This window comes from Malaya genurostris, chromosome 2, assembly GCF_030247185.1.
Source record: "Malaya genurostris strain Urasoe2022 chromosome 2, Malgen_1.1, whole genome shotgun sequence".
In the NCBI taxonomy this organism is placed as follows: Eukaryota; Metazoa; Arthropoda; class Insecta; order Diptera; family Culicidae; genus Malaya; species Malaya genurostris.
In genome coordinates this window covers 207,184,490-207,196,962 of record NC_080571.1, presented here as the reverse complement: position 1 = coordinate 207,196,962, position 12,473 = coordinate 207,184,490, and the positions used below count along the sequence as shown (strand labels likewise).

The 12,473-nt window shown below is 38.0% G+C and overlaps 1 protein-coding gene across 1 annotated transcript; it reads right to left on the bottom strand.

The window, feature by feature from the left end:
* Positions 1–8,300: 8,300 nt before the first annotated feature.
* LOC131427262 (adenosine kinase) lies at positions 8,301–10,620 on the bottom strand. Its single transcript, XM_058590283.1, has 5 exons — positions 10,373–10,620; positions 10,143–10,304; positions 9,519–9,680; positions 8,832–9,427; positions 8,301–8,772 (listed from the first exon to the last, which is right to left on the bottom strand). The coding sequence occupies exons 1-5, from the start codon at positions 10,414–10,416 to the stop codon at positions 8,582–8,584; spliced, it is 1,155 nt and encodes a 384-aa protein (XP_058446266.1). The 5' UTR covers positions 10,417–10,620; the 3' UTR covers positions 8,301–8,581.
* Between the last annotated feature and the right edge of the window lie 1,853 nt (positions 10,621–12,473).

Sequence of the window (12,473 nt, the reverse complement as noted above, 5' to 3'; positions counted from 1 at the left end):
CTATTAATTTATGTGTGTTTTGTACAGGGCCGCTTGGAGCGGTGAGGGGGGGAGGCGATATCGGCCACTCCACCAGCCCCTGCCGGCTCAGTACGTCAGCGAACATTGTGTGTGTCAGAGTGTGAAGTTCACTGTAGTAGAGAGATCGTCAGTGTGTTTCACGGTTGCAATTGAATTGAATGAAGTTTTACTGCACTGCTTGGGACACAGTATGATATGGCACACATCTGAATATATTTCCTATAGACACTCCTACATAAAACACTAATAATGATAATCGAAAAATTGTTTATACCCAAACTCTCACTCATAAAACGTATTTTGCTCTATACACTGAGGTCTTTTTTACGCGTTTTATGCAGTTTTTTACGCGGATTTCCGAAGATACCCGGTTTTTTTACACGGATTTCCGAGATCTGGTGTTATCCCGATTTTTTTAATTACACCAGATCTAGACTTTTTATGAATTTCTAAGACATTTGGCATTCCAGTTCCAAAGTCGAATTTTTCAATTTTTTTCGAGATTATATCAGAATTGAACGTTTCATGAATTTCTAAGACATTTGGCATCATTTTTTTTTCTATTTTGCGGTTTTTTCTACGCGGATTTCCAAAGTAACACGGTCTCAAATTCTCAAAGTCCCAAAGTAGATCAAAAAAAATTTTTTTTTGAAATTACACCAGATCTGGACGATTCATGCATTTCTAAGACATTTGGCATAAATTTTGATTTCAAATTTGCGGGTTTTTTCTACGCGGATTTCCGAAGTTACGCAACATTACTATAGTGATATTGAAAGGAATGAGATTTCCCCCATTTTTTTTGTTCCGAAATGGTTTAAAATGTGGTTGATGACAATCCTTTTAAGATTGTAGTGGAAACTACACAAGTCGTTTAATATTACATACAACTCTCCTTTGAATGTTTAGGTGTCGGTTGAAAAATTCACCCCTATTCTGTACGTCGATCGATTCGAAATATTTTGATCGAACGTGCAATTTCCATTCTGCATTCCGTTCGAGTTGGGTATGAACTCAAATATCATTCGTTCGAGTTGTTCAGTTTTCGAACACTACTCGATCGACTTGCGTACGTATTACTTCTATTCGGTTTAGAATCGTTCTAATTTATTTATACAAGTGTGACGGTTTCGTTTACTAAGAAATGAATAATATAGAATGTGTAAGTAGTGTTGACAGCTTTGATGGTTAGTGTTCGAAATTTCAAGTGTTCCCGAACGAGAGTCGAACGGAATAAAGAATTCAAAACTTGAACGAAAGTGTAGATTCGTTCGTATCACAAATCAGTCGGATTGCAGAATCGGGGCGAATATTCAGTACTGTCAACCCAACTAACCAAAAGTTCGGATAAAAGGGACTGATTTGGCTTAAGCAGCTCTCAAAGCTAATCAATAGCATTCTAAGCAGCCCATTTTTTAAGTAATTATCCACACTTGAAAGTTCGCGCGACGCAGCGAAACGAAGTTCTAAGCTGCTTCTAGAATATATTGTTCAGCTTCTATGCAGCGAAAAAGTTCACGCGAAACTTGCTCTGTACTTTCAAGTTGCTAAAAGTACCACGTGCACTCTTAAGCAGCGAGAAAGTTCACGCGGAACTTGTTCTGTACTTTCAAGTTCTCAAAAGTTCCGCGTGTACTTTTAAGCAGCAAGAAAGTGGACTTTTTAAGTAATTGTGGAACTTCTGGTTGCTTGGGAACCCTTGATCAATACGTCATTCCCATTGGAATGTACACAATTATTCATCATCAATAGCATTTCCAAAATGTCGAGTATTGACAATAATATCGCCTCAAATGAGAGCCGCTAATCATTTTGATTGACAATAATATTCATTTGTGTAGTCTCAATAGTGACAAGAAACGAGACAAAAGCGGATACTCAAGTTAGTTCATGAGCCAGCACACGAGTCAGCTCATGAACCAGCCCCTAATCCAGCTCATGAGCCAGCACACGATTCGACTCGCGAGCTGGTTCTACGAAGCACACGATCCTAGATCTAGTAGTAACACCGCTCACGAGCGAGACTTCGTGTGCGTGTTTTCTGCTAGCCACGAGCTCCATCGATGCGGCTCTCTTTTCTTTTTTTGCTAATGAGTCTGGTTTGAAAAAAGCTCTGCACACGGGCTGTATGAGAGCCGGCTCGTGTAGTGGAACGTGTACTGGGCCATCACTGATTACAAGCAAGTAACTGCATTTTTAATGATACATACTCTTACTGCTTCAGTTGTAGGCCACGCGAGACTCTGCTGTATACCAGAAATATCTCCAATCAACTCGTTTCGTGGCTGATCGTCGCTAATCTCGGTAACTGCGAAAGGTCGGGTTGTTCTCCGACATTCTAGCAACATGTTCGGCCCCCCGTAACCGCCCGACCTTGGCCGTTTGAACGAGGGTTGGTCCTCCCAGCAACTGATGCAGTTCATAGATCCTTAACCTTCTGTATGTACCTTCTGTGATCTTTAACCTTCTGTATGTCTTCCACCCGTACTCCGCAATAGATGATTTGCAACACCTTCTGTTCGAAAACACCCAGTGAACGTTGATCCTCCATAACCACTCTCCAGAACTCGTACCCATAATAATAACCGCTACAATCAGAATTTTGTTGTTAGTTAACTTGGGACGGCGAAATTGGCTCGATCGAAGTGTCCTGGGGAGTCCACGAAATTGTCAATACTCGATATTTTGTCAATGCTATTGATGATGAATAATTGTGTACATTCCAATGGGAATGACGTATTGATCAAGGGTTGACAATACTGAATATTCGCCCCGATTCTGCAATCCGACTGATTTGTGATACGAACGAATCTACACTTTCGTTCGAGTTTTGAATTCTTTATTCCGTTCGACTTGTATGATTGGATCGACTCTCGTTCGGGAACACTTCGAACACTAACCATCAAAGCTGTCAACACTACTTACACGTTCTATATTATTCATTTCTTAGTAAACGAAACCGTCACACTTGTATAAACAAATTAGAAGGATTCTAAACCGAACAGAAGTAATACGTTCGCAAGTCGATCGAGTAATGTTCGAAAATTGAACAACTCGAACTAATGATATTCGAGTTCATACCCAACTCGAACGGAATGCAGAATGGAAATTGCACATTCGATCGGAATATTTCAAATCGATCGACGTACAGAATAGGGGTGTACATATCCGTCTTTTCATTTCATATCATTCGTCCCTCTCAGTTAATGCTTGCCGAAAAGAACCAATCAAAATCGATATAGTAACAACACCTGATAATTTGGAATTCACCGATTCATTTGTTGGTGAGATACCGTACGTTTTACGGCAGAGGCCGTACAATCTACAATCTTTCACATATGACGATATTTTTTTACAAACATTACCAAACATGTAGGGGAGAATGTTCGGTTACCGGCACCCATTTATTTTAAGCTTATAACTTCTGAATAAGTGCACATTATGCGGACATATATACATCAATGGAAAGCTAAAGTCCTCTAGAAATGGAAAAATATAAGTAAAGACTTCATAGAAAAAAAAAAAACGGAATTTATTCTTTCCGGAGGAGTTTTGGACAAAAGTCTTCATTGCCTGATGGTGCCTTCGCCTTGGCTCTCTTGGCCGATGATTTGGATGGTGGTGCAATTGGTGTTGATCTGGTCGGCCTTCCACCGGCTTCGCGGTATAGAATACGTTATTGCAGCCGATTTTATTGGCTTCTTATCCACTAATTAATAGCATTAAAGCTCATTTCTATCGACTTTGACGATTTGTTTGGAGTCGCCAGTACAAGCGTCTGTTTGCTTCGGTGTTCGGCACAAAAAGAACGTGCTGCCATTACAGATACATAACATTTGTCGGAACGACGCTATCTGCTTTCTGTCAAAAGTTACGGTAGGGTGCCGACAACCGAACACCTTCCCCTACTATTCGATGGTTTTGAAGTCAATGAAATAAAATTTCACACTAGAGTAATCAAAAGATATGGTTTTTAACGCATCGGAACCTATATAACCCATTGAAGACATTTAGTATTGCAAAATTCTACATATTTTTTTTAAATGCGATTTAGCTCTTTCCACTAATCGCACTGAAAACAGAAATTTTTAAGAAACTACGAGTTGTGTGATTTATTGTGAAACCCGAAGTTGCTTCAATGCAAAGAGTGCTAGATTCGGCTGTGAAGTCTCTTGTAAAGAGTTCTAATTCTAAAAAGGCTGTGGGAAATGTCAGAGACATAAATGCATCGACGTAAATGCAAATAAAACATGTGCACTTTCTTCATTCTTCATAGCATTGAAAATTTTATTAGTTATTGATTAGTCTATTGACCGACTAAATTATATTTTATTTGCCTTGCTCTTGCCAGAATTGTCATTATAAAGTACGACATCAAATATTCTAAAACACAACGGAAGTATTGCCCCGTTTACACTTCTGCTGGAAGAAATGAATAATATAGAACGTGTAAGTAGTGTTGACAGCTTTGATGGTTAGTGTTCGAAATTTCAAGTGTTCCCGAACGAGAGTCGATCCAATCATACAAGTCGAACGGAATAAAGAATTCAAAACTTGAACGAAAGTGTAGATTCGTTCGTATCACAAATCAGTCGGATTGCAGAATCGGGGCGAATATTCAGTACTGTCAACCCAACTAACCAAAAGTTCGGATAAAAGGGACTGATTTGGCTTAAGCAGCTCTCAAAGCTAATCAATAGCATTCTAAGCAGCCCATTTTTTAAGTAATTATCCACACTTGAAAGTTCGCGCGACGCAGCGAAACGAAGTTCTAAGCTGCTTCTAGAATATATTGTTCAGCTTCTATGCAGCGAAAAAGTTCACGCGAAACTTGCTCTGTACTTTCAAGTTGCTAAAAGTACCACGTGCACTCTTAAGCAGCGAGAAAGTTCACGCGGAACTTGTTCTGTACTTTCAAGTTCTCAAAAGTTCCGCGTGTACTTTTAAGCAGCAAGAAAGTGGACTTTTTAAGTAATTGTGGAACTTCTGGTTGCTTGGGAACCCTTGATCAATACGTCATTCCCATTGGAATGTACACAATTATTCATCATCAATAGCATTTCCAAAATGTCGAGTATTGACAATAATATCGCCTCAAATGAGAGCCGCTAATCATTTTGATTGACAATAATATTCATTTGTGTAGTCTCAATAGTGACAAGAAACGAGACAAAAGCGGATACTCAAGTTAGTTCATGAGCCAGCACACGAGTCAGCTCATGAACCAGCCCCTAATCCAGCTCATGAGCCAGCACACGATTCGACTCGCGAGCTGGTTCTACGAAGCACACGATCCTAGATCTAGTAGTAACACCGCTCACGAGCGAGACTTCGTGTGCGTGTTTTCTGCTAGCCACGAGCTCCATCGATGCGGCTCTCTTTTCTTTTTTTGCTAATGAGTCTGGTTTGAAAAAAGCTCTGCACACGGGCTGTATGAGAGCCGGCTCGTGTAGTGGAACGTGTACTGGGCCATCACTGATTACAAGCAAGTAACTGCATTTTTAATGATACATACTCTTACTGCTTCAGTTGTAGGCCACGCGAGACTCTGCTGTATACCAGAAATATCTCCAATCAACTCGTTTCGTGGCTGTTCGTCGCTAATCTCGGTAACTGCGAAAGGTCGGGTTGTTCTCCGACATTCTAGCAACATGTTCGGCCCCCCGTAACCGCCCGACCTTGGCCGTTTGAACGAGGGTTGGTCCTCCCAGCAACTGATGCAGTTCATAGATCCTTAACCTTCTGTATGTACCTTCTGTGATCTTTAACCTTCTGTATGTCTTCCACCCGTACTCCGCAATAGATGATTTGCAACACCTTCTGTTCGAAAACACCCAGTGAACGTTGATCCTCCATAACCACTCTCCAGAACTCGTACCCATAATAATAACCGCTACAATCAGAATTTTGTTGTTAGTTAACTTGGGACGGCGAAATTGGCTCGATCGAAGTGTCCTGGGGAGTCCACGAAATTGTCAATACTCGATATTTTGTCAATGCTATTGATGATGAATAATTGTGTACATTCCAATGGGAATGACGTATTGATCAAGGGTTGACAATACTGAATATTCGCCCCGATTCTGCAATCCGACTGATTTGTGATACGAACGAATCTACACTTTCGTTCGAGTTTTGAATTCTTTATTCCGTTCGACTTGTATGATTGGATCGACTCTCGTTCGGGAACACTTCGAACACTAACCATCAAAGCTGTCAACACTACTTACACGTTCTATATTATTCATTTCTTAGTAAACGAAACCGTCACACTTGTATAAACAAATTAGAAGGATTCTAAACCGAACAGAAGTAATACGTTCGCAAGTCGATCGAGTAATGTTCGAAAATTGAACAACTCGAACTAATGATATTCGAGTTCATACCCAACTCGAACGGAATGCAGAATGGAAATTGCACATTCGATCGGAATATTTCAAATCGATCGACGTACAGAATAGGGGTGTACATATCCGTCTTTTCATTTCATATCATTCGTCCCTCTCAGTTAATGCTTGCCGAAAAGAACCAATCAAAATCGATATAGTAACAACACCTGATAATTTGGAATTCACCGATTCATTTGTTGGTGAGATACCGTACGTTTTACGGCAGAGGCCGTACAATCTACAATCTTTCACATATGACGATATTTTTTTACAAACATTATTAAACATGTAGGGGAGAATGTTCGGTTACCGGCACCCATTTATTTTAAGCTTATAACTTCTGAATAAGTGCACATTATGCGGACATATATACATCAATGGAAAGCTAAAGTCCTCTAGAAATGGAAAAATATAAGTAAAGACTTCATAGAAAAAAAAAACGGAATTTATTCTTTCCGGAGGGGTTTTGGACAAAAGTCTTCATTGCCTGATGGTGCCTTCGCCTTGGCTCTTGGCCGATGATTTGGATGGTGGTGCAATTGGTGTTGATCTGGTCGGCCTTCCACCGGCTTCGCGGTATAGAATACGTTATTGCAGCCGATTTTATTGGCTTCTTATCCACTAATTAATAGCATTAAAGCTCATTTCTATCGACTTTGACGATTTGTTTGGAGTCGCCAGTACAAGCGTCTGTTTGCTTCGGTGTTCGGCACAAAAAGAACGTGCTGCCATTACAGATACATAACATTTGTCGGAACGACGCTATCTGCTTTCTGTCAAAAGTTACGGTAGGGTGCCGACAACCGAACACCTTCCCCTACTATTCGATGGTTTTGAAGTCAATGAAATAAAATTTCACACTAGAGTAATCAAAAGATATGGTTTTTAACGCATCGGAACCTATATAACCCATTGAAGACATTTAGTATTGCAAAATTCTACATATTTTTTTTAAATGCGATTTAGCTCTTTCCACTAATCGCACTGAAAACAGAAATTTTTAAGAAACTACGAGTTGTGTGATTTATTGTGAAACCCGAAGTTGCTTCAATGCAAAGAGTGCTAGATTCGGCTGTGAAGTCTCTTGTAAAGAGTTCTAATTCTAAAAAGGCTGTGGGAAATGTCAGAGACATAAATGCATCGACGTAAATGCAAATAAAACATGTGCACTTTCTTCATTCTTCATAGCATTGAAAATTTTATTAGTTATTGATTAGTCTATTGACCGACTAAATTATATTTTATTTGCCTTGCTCTTGCCAGAATTGTCATTATAAAGTACGACATCAAATATTCTAAAACACAACGGAAGTATTGCCCCGTTTACACTTCTGCTGGCTGCCAGCATGCTGGTGTCAGTGTACTGCCCTCTTAGGAAAAAAACGTTCAACGGTGGTCCTTCGTTGGTCTAATACTTTGGATCATTGGACCACAGTTGAACGTTTTTTCCTAAGAGGGCAGTACACTGACACCAGCATGCTGGCAGCCAGCAGAAGTGTAAACGGGGCATATAGCAAATTACAAAATTATTTCTTTACAATTTATATAGGCCCAAAAAGATCCTTTTATGTTGTTGGGGGAGCTGGAGGATGGTGGGTAGAATTTTATTTTCAATAGGTAAGGTTGACGTCCGTTTTTTATTTCCAAGCTGAACTAATCATTCAAGCGTGATGCCTAAAAATGACAAAAAAATGCCTCACGTCTATTTTAGTGGAAGAATTTACTGGAAACTTTAATCTTTTCGATGTTTCATAATGTTGATATCATTTGTACGAAACATTTTCTAAACATTAAGGATAACACATAAGTTTATTTTGAAAAACATTTTTATTTTAACAAACACTTGATCGAAATTACAATTACAACTGAAAAACAATTATAATGATTCGCAAGTGATGAATGTGCAACTGAGTTTAAACTGAGTTTTAAATGAATAAATTATTTTTTTTTCAAAAATATTTTTATTTTTTAACACATAATTAAAGCACACCACCTACCGTAAGCAGTAAGTTGTAAAATCAGTCTACTTTCACAATTTGATTAAGTACCTAGTAAACATGAATGATAAATGACCTAAAAGCAAATGGAAATTCCATTTATATGCAACAACCATGTACTCTTGTGCACCCATGGACAATTATGTACACAGGAAAAAAAAACTAGTTGAATATCTAAACGACATTATCCACCAGAGGCGAAACAGATCTTGAAGCCGATTGAATTGATGGGGATAGGTTACAACCAACCTGACGAATTACTTTCCCGGCTACTTTACTCCCATAACGAATGCAGTCCAAGAGTGTAGCAGAACCATCATTCATGTATTTGTACAAGAATCCAGCAACGAATGAATCTCCGGCACCTAAAATAGGATCATAAATTCAGTAATGAATCAATTAAGTGCCATGGAAATATATTTACCAGTTGTATCAATAACCGCCTTTTGTGGAATAACCGGAACCTGGTAGGTTTTTGCATGAAATGCACTTCCATTACCGTGATAGTAACGAACGCATCGACTAGCGTCTGTCGCTACGATTATCTTTTCCCTGTTAAGTTTTAGATATTTCCGTATCAAACATTTGGTTAGCTCATCAACGCTATCGCATTGGTATATTTCTGCCAAGGCAACAAACTCCGTTAAATTCCCGAATACCAAATCCGCTTGTTCTACCAAATACTTCATTTCTTGAGTGAAATTCTGCAGAATGTAAGTTGCATTTAAGTTAGTAACGAAGAGATTTGCTGTTCCTTTGCAGTGTTTCTCATAGATGTACTTGCAAATATGAAATTTTTCCGGAATAAAGTATCCTTCGATGTAGAAAATTCGAATGTCTTCATTGATATCATCATGAACAGCGGAGTTGCAGTTTCCAATCTTGCTCTGACACCAACGGGACATGACGAATTCTTTCTTGAAGTATAGTGAAGCGCCAATATTGGCATTGAGACTCCGTTTGTCACCACTAATTAGACATATACAAGTTCCAGTTGGATGTTCCGGCAGTGTTTGAATACTGAAAATATTTTAAATTATTTTCCCTATAGGTAACATTTTATGATTGAATTCCGCAAAAATATATCATATTATATAAAACATGTACTTACCAAGTTTTGAGAGAGCAGGTTTTCAAAATTTGCAGCAATATCTCGCCATTCTCATCAGCACCGACAGCACCACAAAAAATCACATTCTTCTCGCCTAACGCGCGCATAATTCGACACGTGTTTAGTGCAGACCCACCAGGATTATAGTTGGGACTTCCGCATCTAAAACGCAAAACCAAACATTAGAAAATTGCACACACATATATATATATATATATATATATATATATATATATATATATATATATATATATATATATATATATATATATATATATATATATATATATATATATATATATATATATATATATATATATATATATATATATATATATATATATATATATATATATATATATATATATATATATATATACATATATATATATATATATATATATATATATATATATATATATATATATATATATATATATATATATATATATATATATATATATATATATATATATATATATATATATATATATATATATATTATACCACCGGTTACAATTTACGTAGTATCATTTTACAACCAATTTCGTAATTGAACTAGTAAAGGCGTACTATTCGATTGGAAAATAGTGCAGTGATTTTGTATCGAACCATCATACTCACGTTTCTACGGCGACGGCCACCAATTGAACCAATTTGTCCTCTGGAATTTCCCGCTGGTCATCCTCCTTCAGATCAAAATCCTGTAGAATTTTGTTTTCGTGGAGCTCAACACTGATGTCTAGCAGCACATTGCCGAAAGCCACTAATCTCGGACAGCGATCACTTCAGGGTATTGTTAAAGGTTACCAGATTGTACGTGAAAGCATCGCGCAGTGATCTGTATTACTTACCAACTACTTATAGTAGAATCGTCGATCATTGTGCAGCTCTGCATCAAAGCTATTTTGCTTCTAAAGTTATACAATTACGAATTGAAAATAGATGTATTTATTTCCATGAATATATCGTCACAAACGCCGATTAATCACATAAACATAGACTTAAGGTGCACTACCAAAGCAAGATACAGCAGTAATAGCACATTGAATATACTGAGTGCAATCACTCATTTCATTCAATAACATGGGCATTTAAAACTATAAGAGTACTACACAATCTCAAGGACGTAGCCGTCAAAAGTTGAGACAGAGTGAGACTGTGAGACAAATTATTTTTTTCTCATCGGTGTGCCGTGCTATATTTCTTTTTTGACATACACGGAACCGGAAAGTTACCTAATTTTAAACCCTTTCAACCTGTCTTCAGGGTTTCGTTCAATAACCTTAGTTTAGGTAAAGTTGATCTAAGTAGTTTCCCTACGGCCCATGTAAAAATATACTCAAAGGTGAGCTGTATTTACTCACGGATAAGTTAAATTTACTCAAATGTTGAATTGTATTGACGCAACTTTACGTTAAATCAAGGGCACTTTGATCGTACACATTTCAGTTGACGATGATTTTAGTCAGTCTGTCAAGGTCATTTGACATGACTGACAATTTGCAGCTCTGGTCGAGATCCGAGAACTCCCACAACACTACCGATGCAGGTTGAGTTCGCATTACATGGGTCCAGTGCCTCTAGCTTCATACCGATTCTGAACTTGTTTTTCGGTGGACCAACGGCCTGTTTGAAGCATTCGGCAGGAGCGTGCACACTTCCGGACTTATGCAGGCACTCGGTCCAGTCGAACACATGGGAACTTTCATACTGGAATGAACCGATCGATGTAGTAAAAAATTGCAATTAAATAACATTTCTCTCAAATATTTACACTACTCACACTTCGAGGGCCACTGTTAGCCATTTTCAAAATCGAGTTTTTCACACTGGAAATTCACGTGGATTGTTTGACGTTTGGTCAATTCACGTAAACCTTATGTGATGACTCTATTCATTTTAGAGGATTTTCGTATAGCATTCATTTTCGTCACGTAATATATTCAATTTGACATTTGAAACCAGTTTACGTGATTTTTCAAGTGAATCGAACGTGAATTTTTATTTGAGTGTAGTGATTTGTCTCTACACTCAAAATAATAATCATGTTATAGTTACGTGAAAAATTATGTAAATATTTTCCACTCTACTTTTGACGTAGGTTTTAATGGACTGGCAGCTGTTTAATGCATAATCCAGTAAGAGTTACGTTTTTCATAGGAAAAATGTAATGTACTATTCATATCACATTTACCTATCAGTTCATATCAAATTTAGGGGACGGGTATAGCGTGATGGGTAAGTCGATGCCTTTCACGCAGCCCGCCTGGGTTCGATTCCCAACCCCGCACATAGGGTCAGAAAGTTTTTCTGGCCCGAAGAGGCGAATGACATTAATGTTAAAACCTCTATAATTGAAACAAAAAAAAAAAATATCAAATTTAGATACCAGAGAATTAATATTTTTATATTGGTTGTTTGGCAGGAGATATTTCAGATTTTTATATAAATCTATGAAATAAAAAATACTATGAAAAATAAAACATTTATTTCAGAAAATTATCTTGGAATTGCAATGGCTAAAAATAAGCAAGTTATAACGTCGTGGGAGCTGAATCGCAAGTCACCAGAATTCGTTTTTGTTGTCACTGCCATTCATCCGAAGCCGAAGTCGAGACCCGAGAACTTCCACAACACAACCGATGCAGGTTGCGGTCGCATTACATGGATCTAGTGTCTCTAGCTTCATATCGATTTTGAACCCATTTTTCGATGCACCAACGGTCTGTTTGAAGCATTCGGCAGGAGCGGGCACACTTCTGGACTCACGCAGGCACTCAGTCCAGTCGAACACATCAAAATTTTCATACAGGAATTGTCCGGTCGATGTAGTAAAAAATTGTTATTAAATAACATTTCTCTCAAATATTTACACTACTCACACTTTGAGGGCCACCGTTAGCCATTTTCAAAATCGAGTTTTTCACACCGGAAATTCACGTACATTGTTTG